This window comes from Artemia franciscana, chromosome 2 (genome assembly GCF_032884065.1).
Source record: "Artemia franciscana chromosome 2, ASM3288406v1, whole genome shotgun sequence".
Classification (NCBI taxonomy): Eukaryota; Metazoa; Arthropoda; class Branchiopoda; order Anostraca; family Artemiidae; genus Artemia; species Artemia franciscana.
The window spans coordinates 19,010,685-19,029,183 of NC_088864.1; the positions used below are offsets into that span (position 1 = coordinate 19,010,685).

Below are 18,499 nucleotides of genomic sequence, written 5' to 3' on the forward strand. Positions count from 1 at the left end.
GGCTGTAGGTGGTCATGTCATCCTAGTAAGCATAGCTCCTGGACTTTTCGACTCTTCTGAAAAAATAGGCTATATCAAAATTTTTAGCAGTGTTTCAAAAAGGGCGAGAGGGGGGGGGGGGGCTGGATATCTTTTAGTCACTTTAAAACATCCCCTCAACATGTCCCTTCTCACGCGTAAGGACAATATAGCAGAAAGATGCATGTCTCACTTTCAAAACTTACTTAATCCTACAACATCCGCAGCGACCCTCCTATCCCAACCCTCCCATATAAGCAATATTTTTGCAAACAGCAGCAGCTCTCCTTATAGGCGCACTAGGGAAGACAAAATTTACAAGAGACCCAGGCAACCATCAAACAACTCAAGAATCGCAAAGCCCCTGGAATTGAATTGATCCCAACAGATATCTTCAAAGCAGCCCCAGCCCTAGCTCAACGACTTCAGGATCTTTTCAATAATATTTGGACGCAATGATATTTCCCCCAGGATTGAAAAGACTCAGTTATCACCCCTGTATTCAAGAAGGGTTAAAAAAACTAAATACAAAGCTACCGCGGTGTATCTCTTTGCTATTGTTCTTCTAAACTACTTCAGATCTGCAGGAAACTCGACGATCTAACCCAATCAAGCTGGATTTAGAGCAGGTAAGGGATGCATCGATCAGCACTTTACACTGAGAAAGAAACTGAAATACAGGGCCAAATATTAGCAAACAACAAAAGCAGGCTTCATCGATTTGGTCACCACATTCGACTTGGCGATCCGTTGTAGGATCTGAACGGCAATGCTGGAAGATGGAGTACCCTCCACCAAGATCTTTCACCTAATCCAGGCATGCTACAAACACAATCAAGCCTCCATCCGAGTCAACAGGGAACTTTCGTCTCGGTTCAATATTGAATCGGGTATAAGACAAGGTTACATCCTCTCTCCAGAATTTTTCAGCTTTGCGATAAACTTGATTTTGAGGAAAGCTATTCAAGGCTCCGTTAGAATTAATGTAAGTCCAGATTTCAACGGCACCCATTTGAACTACTCGAGCAATGTCTTGCTGCTCCCTCTAAAGGTCAGTTCTTCCCTCAGAAGGTAGGACCGGCTCAAGAGAGTATCTGTAGCAGCTGCTCTCGTGGGATTGAAGATCATTATTGAAAAGACAAAAGCGGTGACTAACAACGAATCTTACTCACTTATAATTCTGAACCGCTGCCAGATTGAGGTAGTCGACAAATTTGAATAACTAGGATCAATCATAGACAGTAATAGTGGGAGTGGTTATAAAATCAATGCCAGCATATCAGTAGCTAATCTTCTTTCTAAAGGAAGAAGATTAGAATTAAGACTAGAATTAAGACTAAAGTATGTATCCCTTGTTTGCTTCATTCTCCTATACGAATGCTAAACATGGCCCACAAAAGTATCCAAAACTCAGGACATGAATTTGTTTGCCCGTAGGTGCAGTCAGACACTCGAACTGAATCCATGCAACTGAGTTCCAAATTGAATACTAAGACAAAGTTTCGAACACAAGTTTGACCTGGAAACCATCATTTGCAACAAAAGTGCCTCCTGATTCAGCCATGTTTTTTGCAGGACCAATAACATGATGTTTCTAAGGCACTTTGGTAAAAACCACTTCCAGGCCGGAAAAAAGGCATGGAGGCAGGTCAAAATCCTGTTAGACCATGAAATCCGACCTTGAACCGATTGGTGCGTTTAGACAACATGGCTGCTGATGGAACCCCTCCTGGTTTGAAATTGATGCTCTTTTGACCCTTGACTGCACCCAATGGAATGGGTGCATCTACCACCTACTAACCTACTAACTCTACCACCTCCTAGCACCAGGAAGAAGTACATAGCTTGTGTTGATTCAAGCACAAGCACCTTACCCAATCAAACTACAAATAAAGCTAGTATCATCATAATTTTGCCACATACACGCCAATTTAATAAAGAGCCAGTTCAAAAGTACCTCTTAATCTAGTCCAATTTAATATTTTGACCAAAAAAAGAAACTGGCAACACATCCCACCAATTATCATATCAAGTTTACTTAATAAATTCTAATATTTTCCAGATTCCTAGTGGGTGGAACAAAACTAGTTTGAAATTTTGAAACTAGTGGTCGACAAATTTCCAGTCTGTCATATATAGCCGCATAAAGTAAAGGTGCTCCTTGACATCTATCCTGCAATGTTGGGTTCACTCTATTTTCCAAAAGATATTCAGCTTCTCAAAATTGTTGTTTATCCATAGCACAAAACATATGAAAAACGAGAAAGCACTTTTAAGTCATATAAAGCATATCTGAAGAAGATTCTACAAACTAGAAGGACTAAAGAACAAATGATTGCTTACCTTAAAAATCTCTCAACTTTTTGCATTGAATATTCTGAAAATTCTAATATTAAAAAATGTGATTATGGCATTTAGATGATAAAGACAAAAGTCAACATTGAAAAACTTACGTTTACTGCTTTCATTCATCTTCAACTAGTGAATTATTCAGCCCAAAGTCAAGAGCTCTATAAGGATACCCAAAATAATCGGATGCTCCCTAACGTTCTAAAAAAAGAAAAAATGAAAAAAAATTAGAATATTTTCAAGAGCATAGCCAAGAATTATAGCAGGCCTAGATCACACCCCCCCTCAAAAAAAATAATTATTATAAAACCCGTCACTTCAGCTAGAAATGCTAAATTTATGTGGTCGGGACTTTTATTTACTGTCACTCTGACTCATGACCAAATGTATAACACCAAATGAATTTACCCACCCTCTAGATCCCCCCTTATGTTTTGAAAAATGTATATTTGTTATTCCCAGTATTTTTTTTTCTATTTTCATAAATTAAATTAAATAAAACCTTTCTGAAATTAAATAAAAAAAACTATTTTCCTGTTTTAAGATTTATTTATTCATTTATATTGGTAACTGTTGCATGTTTGTTTGCTATGAGTCGTTTATTTTATTTATGTTTGTTTTGGGTTTCATTTATGATTCAATAGCAACAGATTTCTGTTTGTTTTAAGCTTGATTTGCATATTCAATTTAAGTTTTACTCGTTTTTAGATTTATTTATTCATTCATATTAATACCTGTTGTATGTTTTTTACTTCGATCAAATAAAAAAACAAGTTTTTTTAACTGAAAGTAAGGAGCGACATTAAAAATTAAAACGAACAGAAATTACTTCGTATATGAAAGGGGCTGCTCCCTCCTCAACGCCCCGCTCTTTACACTAAAGTTTTACACTTTTTCTCAATTCTAGTTTTTTAAAAAGTAAAAAAACTTTAGCGTAAAGAGCGGGGCGTTGAGCAGGAAGCAGCCACTTTCATGTACATACGTTTTGTACTCATAAGTACAAAAGAAAAGATTTGTAATATAGTTCGTTTCAGTAAAGCGCCAAATACATAGTATGCTTTCTACTTTTACCAGTAGGGAAACGGGCAGTAGCCAAACTCTTGTTTGTAGTGAAAACTATAGGTGTCTTGAACAGTCTTGGAAACAGCTAACAAAATCAGACTGAATTTAAATGATCGCCAGAGGTCAGCCCATGATTTTTGGAATAAAATATTGTTAAAAGATTTTATTTCTTTCTTTTGGGGGGGAGGGGGCATGGAGGGAGGGCCAAGGGTCAGCTCCCATGATTTTTGGAATAAAATATCAATAATAAGTTTTTTGTGGTCCACAAATCGGAAAAAAGGGGTGGGGGACTAGTGAAGCCCTGTAGCCTTTGCTATTGGCAACACTATTGCATTGCCTCTGACAGGCAAGCATTTGATTCAGCTAATAGAAGAGCTAAGGTTTTGTCCTCGTATTGCATGCCAGAAAAATACATTCAAGTGGTTAATGCTATGTATAAGAATAACACTGCTGCAGTTAAGGTAGGAAATGAGGATAGTAGCTTGTTTTGTATTAAATTAGGAAATAAGCAGGGTTGTCTTCTATCCCCAGTTTTATGGATCATTTTGTTGGACCTTGTCTTTAGGAGTACAGCAAAGGCAATGAGAGAACACAGAATCAAATGGGGAAGTAAAACTTTCCCAGACTTAGATTATGCTGATGATTTAAGCATCCTAGATGAAAGTTTAAGTAAAACTAATAGACTTTTAGAGGTTTTGCAAGTTCAGGGAGCTAGAACAGATTTGAAAATTATCATTAAGAAGACTGTTGCTAAGGTTAGGAATAAGTGAAGATGAAAAGGTAATGTAAAGGTGGATAACAAAAGATTGATCAAGTGGAAAGCTTCACTTACCTAGATAGTATTCTTAGTAAAGATGATGTGTGCATTGAAGATGTTAAAAGTAGAATAGCTAAGGTCCAGCATGTTTTCATAGTTGAAAAAAGTTTGGACGAATAGGAAGATAAGTCTGCGAACCAAAATTAGAATATTGGAAGCTACAGTGATCAAGTATGCTTCTGAAGCATTGGCATTCCAAAACAAACAGAGCAAGATTTGCTATATGTTTTCCAGAGAAATTGCCTACAGATTGTTTTGGGTACCCAACTGACTAACTGTATTTCAAACAGTAGGTTGTAGAAAATGTGGTTCAATCCTGCTTTCTAGGGCTATTATGAGAGAGAAGTTGAGATGACTAGGGCACTTGCTGCTGATGAAGGATGACAGATTGCCAAAGATTGTCCTTTTTGGCCAACCATCTAGGGCTAAACGAAAAGTAGCTTGTCCTTGGTTGGGGTAGGAGGATGTTGCAAGAAAAGATTCAACTGAAATAATAACTTTCTGGGAGGGTGTAAAGAGGGAGGCTCTGAATAGACTGGGAAGGAGAAGTGTGTGTAGTTGTGTTGGCCTCAGTCAGCTTGGTGCTTTGGTGACTTGTTAGTAGTAGTGGCAGTATAAACCATTTTATAAATCGTAATTTGGGAAAGTTATAAGGCAAAACTGACTTTTGGTAAAATTCCAAACGAGGGACTTTGAGCTATTGTAAGATATGGCTGACTTGGGTAAATGAAACTTACAGGAATGCCCCCACGGCCGCAATAGTGGCATGTGGAGATAACATGAAGTACTTAATTTTACTCCAGCCTTTCCTGCTCTAAAAAAAAAGCTTCCAAATAAATCAACAGCTCAAATAAGGCACAAGGAAAGTATTTATAGTCTCCTACATTTGCTAAATCCTGATTTACAAGGTTCTAAATATTTATAAAACTATTTCTTCAATTTTGAATCCTGCTGATACTATGAAAATTGTGTTTCCAAAAACTAGAGCTGATGAAAAAGAGACTATATACCTAAAACAAATACAAAACATTTCACTTCAAAACTTAGATAGGTCATTATCATCTATCCAATTTTCTCAAATCTATCTAAAGATAGTAGCTTGAAAAAACATTAAAGAAAGAATATTTTAGGCCTTGGATTGTTTGCTGAAAGTAACATTTACCTAACTCAACTAATTTCCAAGATAGCAAGAAGCTCTTGATTTAGAACTTTACCACACTTTCTTTGAACCTCATTTCAGAAACTGATCTATTTCTCAAACCTTCACTTTTACAAAACAAGATTTATCTAAGTTCATCAAAGAACAGTGCCCATCGGAGGGGAACAGGTAGAGGTATCTATTTCAAAAGACCTTCTGAAGTTATGATTTTGTGCCAATTCCTAAAAGTTTTATAAAGCTAACTCAACTGATTTAAAGATAGCAAAAAACTCCTCATCTATAAACATATTAAAAAGTTTAAAATCCACATTCTATGGTTGAAACATGCTAGACTACCAAAAATAAGGCTTATTGGACATCTACCTGGGGCCAAAACAAGAAGCAGAAACTCCTTAAATGAAAAAGAAAGAGATTCCTCATATTGTAAATAAACTTAACTTAGTAGAAATGTCCTGAAGTTTCACTAGTCGATTTTCTTTGAAAAAACATATTTCAAAATAGTTCTTTGCCTGGATTGATTAATAATAGATTTTACAGTGTATTTTGTTGTGGTGTTCTCGCGCTGGGGTTGCCTCCTCTTGTATCTCCTACCTTGTATTTTTTTTTTTTTTTTTTTTTTTTAATTATTAGTATGACGAAATGTTGTGTTTTTTTTCTATGCATTTGTACTGCCCCAGCCTTATGAGCTCTGCTCTCTGTTGGGACATAATATGGTTTTTGTATATTTTTAATTTAAAATTAATAATAAAATCACAAGAATAAATGTTAAGGAAGCTTCCCATGCATTCAATATACTTATTGCAATTAATTTTTGTGGTTTTTGGCATTCAATGGGAAACTAGAAATGTCCGATGACATTCAATAGATCTTATTGAAACCTATTAAACTATTTATTTGCTTGAAATCTTTTAATATTTGCTTATTGTGTGTCAGAGCTCAATAAGCTACAGTTTTTTCTTTTCTATATAGAACATTCTTTGCTTATTTAACTTTTCGTAAAAGAAGATGCTATGGAGCTACAAAATGTTTAACTCCAAGATTTTTTTTTCTTTCGGCAGTATTTTGTTTCAGATTATATACAATAGGAACAGCACAGTTGTTATAGAGGGAAAGTTTGATTGCTAGACTTTGACCATTTCTTCCAATTTTCAAATTAGCCTACTTTTGTAAAATTAATTTTGTTGTTCAACCAAGCATAATAACAATGCTTACTCAATAAGTAATAGTAACTCATTACAGTAAGCTATATTCAACACATGGTGGGAGGGAGTAAAGAGAGATGCTTTGAATATACTGGTGCGTGAGAGGAACTTCTGCAGCTGAGTTGGCTACAATGAGTATGGATCTGTGATGATTTTTTAGTAGTAACTTATACCCAGTAGTAACAATTTAGTCTCAATTAGAATTCTACAAGATTTTCAAAAACAACATTTGTTTAATAAAGCCTTTTTTATTGATTTAGCATTGAAAGTTGTAAGTTGTTTCAGGCTATAGTTATACCAATTTTGATTTAGCATTATAAACCACTAGGCCTGGTCAAAAATACCTCTCTAGCACCCTGAAGCTACTTCCCAAGCCATGCCTTCTTCAAAATATTGGCTATGCAGTAGTAACGTTGTTGTTTTATTGATAAATTTGCTAGTTATAAGATGAACATACCACCCTATGTGTTTATTAATACTCATTCAACATAGCTTAGTGTATACTAATTCTGAAATGTTTTGCTTATTTTAATTATGTTTGCACCCAGCCTTGCTTGCTATAGTGCTTTGCTTGCTTATGCTTATTGTTACTTTTGCTTATAGGTGTTTGGGTCTCCAATAAACTATTGAAATAGAAAAGAGAGGAAACGTTACATGGTGTCAGAAGTGGGATCATGGACAGCACACCACACCCAACGATAGACTGGTCTTCACCAAACCTGAAGGCAGCATGGAAGAGGTTCAAGCAGCATTGCGAACTCATGTTCTCTGGACCACTGAATGGAAAGACGGAAGCTGTCAAATGTTCGTACCTGCTCATTTGGGTCGGCGAGAAAGGTCGCGATATCTTTAACACTTGGAATCTGACAGCTGAAGAAAACAATAAAATCCGAGTGTATATGGACAAGTTCAGTGAGCACGTTCAACCAAGTGCAAATCCGATTTTTGGAAGATTTATATTCCACAAAAGGAATCAAAATGAAGGGGAAACCGTGGAGGGATACACCACAGAACTAAAGCTACTAGCACTTGACTGCGAGTTTGGTGACACTGCAGATGACATGATTCGCGACAGACTAGTGTTCGGAGTAAAGAATGACCGGATAAGAGAAAAGCTATTGAGTGAAGGTGGGACATTGACATTAGCACGAGCCATCCAGATCAGTAGAGCTATCGAAACAGTTCAGGAGACCCAGGCACAAATGAACTTAGCAGGGAAGCCACCATGCATGAAACAAGAAATAGAAGCAGTGAGGAGAGTAAAGAGTAAAACACCACTGTGCTATTCGTGTGGTGGTTTATACTCACGTGAGCACAGGTGCCCAGCAAAGGGAAAGACATGTACGAAATGCAATAAGCCTAACCATTTTGCAAAAGTATGTAGGAGCAAGAACTTACATGAAGTAGAGACTGCAGAAGATGATGAAGGAGAAGAATTCCGCATTGAAGCTATTGACAGTTTGTCTGCAGAAGCTCCAGAGAAACCCTTCGTAGCAATAAGGCTTACCCAGTACAACACTGATATTAAGTTCAAGATCGATACGGGAGCAGAGGTGAATGTGTTGCCTACCGCAGATTTTCTCAATCTCAAGGGGGCCTCTCCGCGACTGACCAAGACTAAAGACATTCTGACAAGCTATAGTGGAGGACAGTTGAAAGTTGTTGGAACCATTAATCTAATGCTACAGTATAAAAAGCAGCGTCCTCAGAATCATGTTTTCTATGTTGTAGAAACAGATAAAGGACCTATCCTAAGCAGACAAACAAGCGAGAAACTGAACCTCATAAAGTTCCTTATGAGTATCTCTCCAGATATACCAGCAGCTCCACAACAAAGGCGTATCGAAGTTGATAGATTGCTGGAAGAATTCTCAGACGTGTTTGATGGTATTGGACGGCTCCCAGGTACCTGCCACATACACCTTAAGGAAGGGGCAGTACCAACTGTCCAGCCACCAAAACGTGTGCCGTTTGCACTGCAGCCAAAATTTAAACAGGAACTGGAACGCCTAGAAGCACTAGGGGTAATAGAAAAAACCACTAAGCCCACAGAGTGGGTAAATTCTATTGTATTGGTCAAAAAGGGTGATGGTTCCCTAAGAATATGTCTGGATCCAGTAGATCTAAATCGCTGGATCAAGAGACCCCATCATCCAGTCCCACTTTTCGAAGACATAGCAGCAAAATGTGAAGGGGCCCGGAAATTTTTCAAAGTGGATGCAAGGAGTGGTTATTGGTCAATGGTCTTAGATGACGAGTCGTCTGAGTTGACCACATTTAACACTGTATTTGGCCGATATCGCTGGAAGCGATATCCCTTTGGTCTTGTTTCAGCCCAAGACGAGTATCAAAAGAAAATGGAAGAAGCATTTGAAGGAATCGACATAGGGCTAATTATTGACGATATTGCTGGCATGGGTGCCACAGACAAGGAGCATGACAGGAAGTTAGCAGAGGTACTTCTAAGAGCCAAAGAAAAAGGCGTGAAATTTAACAGAGATAAGTGCATATTTGATGCTACAAGTATACCCTACTTTGGACATATCTTGACAGAAGAAGGAGTAAAGCCAGATCCCAATAAAACGAGAGCTATACGAGACATGCCAGCCCCTAAAAGCAAAGAAGAGCTACATACATTATTGGGAATGTACAACTACCTATCCCGATACATACCTAACTTGTCCACATCAAACCAGCCACTTCGCGATTTGATGAAAGCTAAGGTTTGGAAATGGGATGGTATACATGAAGCTGCCCGGAAAACAATCCAGGACTCAATTTGTAAGAACCTGGCCTACTTCAGTCAACATGCCAAACTAACGGAAGTAGTAACTGATGCCTCCCAGCATGGAGTTGGCGCCCAGCTTGTAACGGATGGAGCCACAGTAGCGTTTGCCTCAAGGTCGCTCAGTGAGACTGAGAGACGATACTCTCAGATGGAGAAAGAGTTGTTGGCCATAACGTTTGCCTGCAAGCACTTTCATCAGTACTTGTTTGGTCGAAAAGTCTATGTTACAACAGACCACAAACCCCTGGAAGCTATCCTTAGCAAGGCAATAAACCGCGCCCCACCAAGATTACAGCGTATGATGTTGGCCATCCAGCCTTATGACCTGACATTCTACTACAGACCAGGAAAAGAAATACCTGTGGCAGATACACTCTCCCGCTTGCACCTCCCCGACGTGGATAAGGAAGCTGAGAGCGAGGGAGAACTAGCCATACACACCTTCTTCAAACAGATACCAATCACAGAAAAGAGGATGGAGCATATACGACAGGAGTCGCTCCAAGATGAGGAACTGAGCATATTGATGCAAGTCATAGAAAATGGGTGGCCTGAAAACCGAAAAGATGCCCCCGTTTCAACTACCCCTTATTGGAACTACAGAGATGAGTTGGTCGTGAACAATGGGCTCATTCTCAAAGGGGAAAGGGTTGTCATTCCCAAAGCACTGAGGCCGGAAATGTTGAGGCAACTCCACCTGTCACACTTGGGAATTGTAAAAACAAAGGAGAGAGCCAGAACTGTCATGTTTTGGCCAAATATCACTGGAGATATTGAGAAAATGATCAACGCCTGTGATACTTGCTGCAAGTTCCAAAACAGGCAACAAAAAGATCACCTAATTAACATGGAAATACCTTCATACCCTTTCCAGCATGTTGGAGCGGATCTGTTCACATTTAGAGGTCAAGAATACCTTATCACCACAGACTACTACAGCCGATGGTTTGAGATGGATAAGTTGACTTCAACCACCTCATTCCAGGTAATCAGCAAACTCAAGGCGCATTTTGCACGTCATGGTGTCCCGGAAAAGATGACAACCGATAACGGACCACAGTTTTCATCACAAGAATTCAAAACGTTTATATCAAGCTGGAACATTGAAAATGTAACATCAAGTCCACAATACTCTCAGGCAAATGGCCTCAGGGAGAAGGCTGTCCAAACAGCCAAGCGCATCATGGCAAAGGCATTGGATAGCAGGACGGACCCATACATGATGTTGCTAGAATTCCGGAACACCCCGGTCGACGGAGCATACTCACCAGCTCAACTTTTGATGAGCAGACAGCTCCGCTCAGTATTACCAGTTCTACCACGAGCCCTACACCCCAAACTGGTAGATAGCTCAACATTTATGGAATCCAGAAGGAAAGCTCAGTTGAAGCAGAAAACTGCATACGATCGAGGATCAAGAACAGCAACAGAGCTCGACCCAAACCAGAAAGTATGGGTAAAACTTTCTGAGGAATCAAAATGGGAAAAAGCAACCATCGAGAAGAAATACGATAAAGCCCCTCGATCCTACAACCTCTCCCTCGAAAGCGGAGGCACCCTCAGACGAAACAGGAGGGATATAAGACCTCGGTATGAATTTGCCTCACCCACAACTAACGATGGGCAACAAATAGGTGCTGCTGACACCTTACCACCCATGGGGCAATCACTTCGAGCATCTACGCCAGATAAACAAACCTCAACTAAGTTTGTCGCAGAAGGTGACAGGAGCAGCGCACCTCTGCAAGTTCAAGCTCCTACTCCACCCACCCCAACCACAAGGGTCGTACTCCCAAACCCCTTGCCAACTCTGACCGGCGATTCCAGTCTTTACAGCCAACCAGGCAATAGTCCGATAACTTTAACAAATCAGCAAGCGGAACTGGACACCACCGCAACGGGCGGCGGCACACAGCCCCTCGCCAGCACATCACAGACCCGGACCACCACATCGGGTCGCGTCGTGAAGCCAGTCATCCGGCTGAACCTTAGCATTGATCGTCCAAATCAGAATGGCAAGCGTTTGAAGTCGAAACGAAAATAAATCGTGAAAAGAAAGAAGATGAAATGTTTTGCTTATTTTAATTATGTTTGCACCCAGCCTTGCTTGCTATAGTGCTTTGCTTGCTTATGCTTATTGTTACTTTTGCTTATAGGTGTTTGGGTCTCCAATAAACTATTGAAATAGAAAAGAGAGGAAACGTTACAAATTCCAACCCCCATAAATGCCCCCCCCCCCCCTAATGGGACCACTTAGCCCTAAACTATGCATAAAACTTTGCTTATTTTGTTTTGTTTTTCAAATTGGCTTTATTTGGCATTATAAATCAACCACTCATGAGAAAACAAGCACAAAAATAGCCTAACACAAACCCAGAAAATCTGAAATGTTTTTATCCTTTGGAACTCAATAAGCTGCAATTAATCCTTTTACTAATAGAAAATTCTTGGAATATTTACCTATTTTAAAGGCTAACAATTTTTTTTATTAGTTTTGAAGGTTCTATGAGCTTGCTACCTTTTTTTTTTTTTTTTTTTAATGAGAAATTCACTTTGCAGTTTGAATACTTATTCAATAAGGTATTTCAATAGATTACAGAAAGCTTGGTGAATATACAGGATTCCATTACTGAAATAGGGGTGAACACACTAGTCAATGCCCTGTTTAATGCTCTTTCCAAATATAATGTCAGAGCCTGAAATTAACTAAGGAGCTCACTAAACAACTGTACTTTAGTTTCAAGACAAGATTCACTGACCAAAGTTGAACCCCAAGAAATTCTTGAACTGTGTATTTAGCAGAGACCATATCCAGAAATCAATGAAATGCTTAATAACAGCTGATGGAAATGAAGTCACAGGTACCCAAAGTATAGCTGATCTCCTAGACAATCAATTTGCATCAGTCTTCACTAATGAACCTGATAATGTTCCCACTCTTAACCTAAAGCACAACATCCAGAAGCAAATGAGTTGTATTAAAGTTACTGCATACATGTTCAAAAAACAACTCATATGCCTAAACACCAACAAGACTGCTGATCTTGACAACATTCATCCCTGTTTTCTAAGAGAAGCTGCTTGTGAAATTGCCATAGCACTGGCTGTAATTTTTCAACATTCCCTTGATCATAAGGAAGTCCCCTCTCAATGGAAACTAGTCTGTATCATGCCTATATTTAAAAAGGGAGATAGATCCAAAGTATTTGAAAATTTCCTACATAATTGGCCTTGTTCTAAGTTAACAGCAGGAATCAGCCAAGAACTGGTATATTGGCTAACAAAATTCCTAGCTAGTAAATCTCAGACTGTACAATTCTTGATAATTATTTAGTTTCATCACAAGCTGTCTAAACTGGAAATATAGCACTAAATATATAAATATAGCACTCTAAATATAGCACTTAGAAATGCTAATTCTAGAAGCGCATCCATTTCTGGTTGACCCTCCTCCTCCATGGGGATAACTAAAAATGCATAAAGTGGGCTATGTTAGAGGTAACATTACCTATAGAGCAAAGGGTATTGGTCCATGAGTTCTGTGGGCAGCAGGGCAAGGTCTGTATTCTATATTTATTTAAATGATAATACAGACCTCACCCCACCACCTGCAGGGCTCATGGACTACTATGCTTCACTCTATAGGTGAAGCATATTTTCACTCTAATGTTACCTAAAAGCAAAATTGGACATTTGTTTTGTTCACTGGCAGCTGGCTAATTTAAACTCAAAAGTGAAAGTGAAACCATCTTGGATATGAACATTATTGGATGCATGAGTCTACCATCCAAGCTGAGACTCCCCACTCCTTCAAGGCTGGAGTCAACAGGGACTGGGAGAGGGCTGAGTGGAGGCTGGACTGGGAAGCTCAGCCAACATAATTACATCACTCACCACCAGCAAAAACCTACAGGAGGATCTACCACCTTATCTTGCTGGCAAATGCAATTTCAGGTAATGAGTTTTTTATTATCTTTCAACTTCCTACTATACAGAAATTACCAGTGGTAACTAGAATTAGTTTTTAAAATATAAATTAATTCATATTATACAACCTCTACTTTTCTCTTGGCTTCAAAACCCTACCCAGTTTTTGCATTTTTAGTTTGCCCTGTGGAGGAAGAGTGTCAACCAGAAATGGAATGTGCTTCTTGAATTAGCATTCCTAAGTGTTATAGTATGGAAACTATGCTGCTTTGCAGCACAGTTTCCACTTTAGACAGCTTGTGATGAAACTAAACAATAACCCAACTCTTCACAACAGATGGCAAATCAGCAACCACTTAACATTTTATGCTGACAATTCAAAACTATTTGGTGTATCTGACAAATCATTTGGTGTACCTGATTTGGTGTACCTGACAAATCATTAATACAATCTGACCTTGATTGCATACAGGCATGGACAGACAGGTGGCTTCTCTCTTTTAATATTTCAAAATGTGTCACCATTCATTTTGGTCACAATAATCCTCAGCACCAATATCCTATGAATAATAACCAGACATCATCCATCATTCTGCACCAGTAGTAAAGACCTGGGAGTCACTATAGATAATGTTTTGAAGTTCCACAAACATTCTGCACTAGCTGTCTGCACAGCAGATTTGAGCCTTGAACTTATCAAAGAAGAAAAGTTGCTAGCAAATCATGTGGAATGTTCTTTAAACTGTATAAGACAATTGTGAGAAACCAAATAGTGAGAGGCTATCTACCCTAAAAATCCTTGGCCTTCCAATGCAGGCACAGTGACATGCTACTAGCATTTAAGTATGTTGTACCAACCCCAAAACAAGCTCTTTAGTCATTTACCTAAAGAAAGACAAAGACAAGGATACTCTAGGAGGCTTCATAAGCCCAGAGTAGAACTTGACAGACTTTTTAGCCAAGTGCCATCAATGATTGAAACTGTTTAAGTGAGAAGACCACATCTTTAACATTAGCCAAAGTTTTCAAAAAGAGATGTAAAAAAAGAAAAAATGAGATACCAAAATTTAAAAATACAACTGTAGCTGCCCATTACCTGTGTCTAATAAATAGTGATTTGTATATATATATATATATATATATATATATATATATATATATATATATATATATATATATATATATATATATATATATAAAGGAGTTGGGCTAGGATGCTGCTGCTGCTTGTCATAACCAACCAACTTGCATAATCTATCAGAAATTAAAGTTGTGCAGTGGTGTCTGCCCTAAACCGCAGAAAAATAGTCTCTTTGATTGGTAAAATTCTAGTTAATTGACTTCTTGCTATCTTGGAAAGGGTTTAGGTTAGGAAAATGAAACTTTCAGGGACGGGTCTACAGGCAAAAGTATATCCTGGGAAGGTATTTTAAAGTACCCATCTCTACTCCTTCTCCCTCTAGGGGGCCCTGAAATTTGCCTACATGATAGGTCTATACCTATTGAAATTTTGACAAAACAACATTTTACCTTAATTTTCAGTTACTAGTTGCTTTTTCTCTGCCTTTAGTTCTGAAAATTCAATTCCTGTTATTTGAGTAGAATTTTGAGCCATATTAATGGTTTTTTTTTCAAAATTTAGGAAATGTATTTGCATATCTTTAAAACCTTATAAAATTGAATTGAGCAAAGTTATCAAGCTGAAAACAATTTTGTTGTACTTCAATTAAGCAGAAGATCTATTTTTCAAACTTTCAATTTTATGACACACATATTTTTGAAGGTCATCAAAGGTCAGGGCCCTCTAGAGGGAGAAGGAGTAGAGGTAGTTGCTTCAAAATACCTTCCCAGGACATACTTTAGTCTGTAGATTCATCCCTGAAAGTTTAATTTTCCTAACCTAAACCCACCCTTTGATCATATCTATCTGTATTCACCATTAACAAGATGGCTTGAATTGCATCTATCTTAGTAGGCTACTTTCCTAGTCAGAAGGCAGGTCACTGGGCTGTAAACACAGTCACAATCCTCTTTTGAAATTTTGTGTAAAGTATATAAATAGTTGCCACTGATTAGTGTATTCAGACAGAGCAAAAAAAGAATAAATATGAAATGTTCACCTTGTTTTTATATGAGTTAGGCTATAGAATAAAATGAGTACTGAAAAAGAGATATATCAACTAAGGCTAGCTTGCAAAATCATAAAAGAATAATCAAGAATTTACCAAGGTTGCTTTCCACTAGTCACAGATAGAAAGCTAAATAAATCTTACCCGCATACAAATTTTGCCCTTTTTGTTAGGCCTAGCAAATTAACATAGCAAACTAACAACGACAACAGGCCTAGTTCTCAAAATAATGATGATTTTGATCACACCTTTTAAGTACCTGTGATCAAACGACAAGTTTAGTTGGTTTTTATGATGATTGTTTATTATACCTCCTCTCTTATTCAGTAACCCAAGTATAACAACTTGTCTTAAGACTTTCTAGCATGAGTAAAAGTTGAAATTTTGTTTTTAAGACCAGAAATCCCTAAATAGATTTTTAGCTTTTAAAATGAGCTGCGAAATATTGGAAGGAAGTAACAGAAAATCGCGCATATTTAAAAAATAGTTAACTTACAATCATGAATATTCCTTTTAATTCATTTAAAAGTAATTTCTTTAAATTATCGTTTAGAAATAAATTATCTTCCTTATTATAGTGGGTCACTCGGGCGTTTGCCACATACTGATATTCATTCCTAAAAGTCTCAACAATGCTGGATTTATTAGCTTTATTAAAGAAAATTTTATTTTCAGTAAAGCACAAAGGCTTTATTTTTAGGACGGACGTCTTTAGCAGGGATAGAGGGCCCTTTATATCTCAAAGGCCCTCCCTGATTACGATTTCCGATTCTCAAGCCGGCTTCAAATGAGGTTATAGTCTGTTTCTAGAGAACTGGCAATTAATTATATGGTTATTGAAATATCTTTGTTACGTTATTTTATCAAAAATAGGCCTTTGTCTTACCAATTCGTTTCACCCTCTGTATTTCCATTATTTTGCCACTCAGCTGATCATAGTACTTTACTGATGAATTACCTGTTCGATTTCTGGGCACAGATATTGTAATACAAAAAAAATACCACTCCCTACCTTGCTGTTCCCCATACGGTTTTGACCATCCAATATTAAAAAGTGGTATACTAGGCTTGATAAAAATCCACCAGTAGCTTGACAATGAACTTTTTTTCATAATAAGGATAACCTTGTATCTTTCAAAAATTCCAACCCGTCTACTTACTTGAATAAGTTTATAACTGGTCATAGCCACCTAAATTACTTCCAACATAGAATTAGAAAAATTAACACTCTGGTCTTGTAGTGGCGTTAAAAATTGTTATCACCTCCTCTTTGAATGTGCTAATAATTCTATTCCTCGCTCGGTTTTGATAAAACGTTTTACTCAACTATTAATCTTCTTTCCTTTCAATTTGTATTTGCTTTGTGTTTTTAATTTACCATATCCTTAGTGACTTAATTTCTTGTTGATACTCCCCGATTTGATCGATGTTCATAGTTGATTTCTAAAGTGATATACTTATCAATTAGTTCTCAGTCATTTTTTCCGTAGTTCTTCTAATTTATGTGTTTTGTTCTGTTTATTTTTGATTTCTTTTAGAGTCAATGTACATATTTTGTAGTTGTAAATGTGAAATACCGGCTTTCCGGTTTAGTCACTAATAACTATACACCTAACTACATAAGACACAGAATCTATTTTTTGTTCGTTTAAAGTTTGATTTAATAATTTATTGCTATTCCATTTCGTTTTGGGATGTGTTTTCCATACTGTTATTATAATGTTAAATTTGTAGTATATTTTCAAACTGTATATATATATATATATATATATATATATATATATATATATATATATTATATATATATATATATATATATATATATATATATATATATATATATATATATATATATATATATACTAGCTGTTGGGGTGGCGCTTCGCGCCACCCCAACACCTAGTTGGTGGGGGCGCTTCGCGCCCCCCCCAAGCCCCCCCGCGCGCGTAAGTCGTTACGCGCCATAATAGTTACGCGCCATTGTAGTTGTGTCCCTATGTCCCACCTGTGAATATAGATATATATATATATATGGTTTTAACTACGTAAAACTTGCGAATATACAACATTCTTTGCTGTCCCATTGTCTTTGCATATAAATAGATTGTCAGGTTATCCCCCTGTTTCCCCCGGTGTCCCCGTTGTAGTTGTGTCCCTGTGTCCCGGTCGTTATTTATTTTTTAGTTTTTTACCTTTTTTTAGTTTTTTTAGTTTTTTAGCTTTTTTATTTTTTTTATTAGTTTTTAGTTTTTTTGTAGTTTTTGCCTTTTTTTTAGTTTTTTTAGTTTTTTAGCTTTTTTATTAGTTTTTAGTTTTTTTTGTAGTTTTTGCCTTTTTTTAGTTTTTTTAGTTTTTTAGCTTTTTTATTTTTTTTATTAGTTTTTAGTTTTTTTTGTAGTTTTTGCCTTTTTTTAGTTTTTTCAGTTTTGACGTCACCTGATCCAGTTTTTTCAGGTGACGTCACCTGATCCACGATCCACAGATCCACAGACAACTTATTTTTATATATATAGATAGTTTTTTTTTTTTACTTATGTCCTGGTCGTCATTTATACTCCCTGTGTCCCGGTGCTTTGTTGATTGCTAATCGAACATTCCTTTTGTCCTGGTTGCTTTCTCTTTGAGTGTCGTCATTTATTAGTTTTTTCCTTTTTTTTTTAGTTTTTTATTGGTTTTTACCTTTATTTTAGCTTATTTTTCAGTTTTTTCCTTTTTTTTATTTTTTTTTTATTTTTTAGTTTTTTTAGTTTTTTACCTTTTTTTACCTTTTTTTAGTTTTTTTAGTTTTTTAGCTTTTTTACTTTTTTTATTAGTTTTTAGTTTTTTTTGTAGTTTTTGCCTTTTTTTAGTTTTTTCAGTTTTTTTTTTAGTTTTTTATTGGTTTTTACCTTTATAGTTTTTTTAGTTTTTTAGCTTTTTTATTTTTTTTATTAGTTTTTAGTTTTTTTTGTAGTTTTTGCCTTTTTTTAGTTTTTTCAGTTTTGACGTCACCTGATCCAGTTTTTTCAGGTGACGTCACCTGACACATCCATCCATCCATCCACAGAC

General features: G+C 37.0%; 1 protein-coding gene across 1 annotated transcript in view; it reads right to left on the reverse strand.

Annotated features, from left to right (window-relative positions):
* LOC136038155 (FERM domain-containing protein 6-like) overlaps positions 1–15,845 on the reverse strand; it is a 124,300-nt gene extending 108,455 nt beyond the window's left edge. Inside the window, exons 1-2 of the mRNA XM_065721205.1 lie at positions 15,763–15,845; positions 2,472–2,568 (exon numbers count right to left, since the gene is read on the reverse strand). Of these exons, the coding sequence (XP_065577277.1) occupies positions 2,472–2,486 (15 nt within the window). The 5' untranslated portion in view covers positions 2,487–2,568; positions 15,763–15,845. The remainder of the gene's footprint in view (positions 1–2,471; positions 2,569–15,762) is intronic.
* Positions 15,846–18,499: the final 2,654 nt, after the last annotated feature.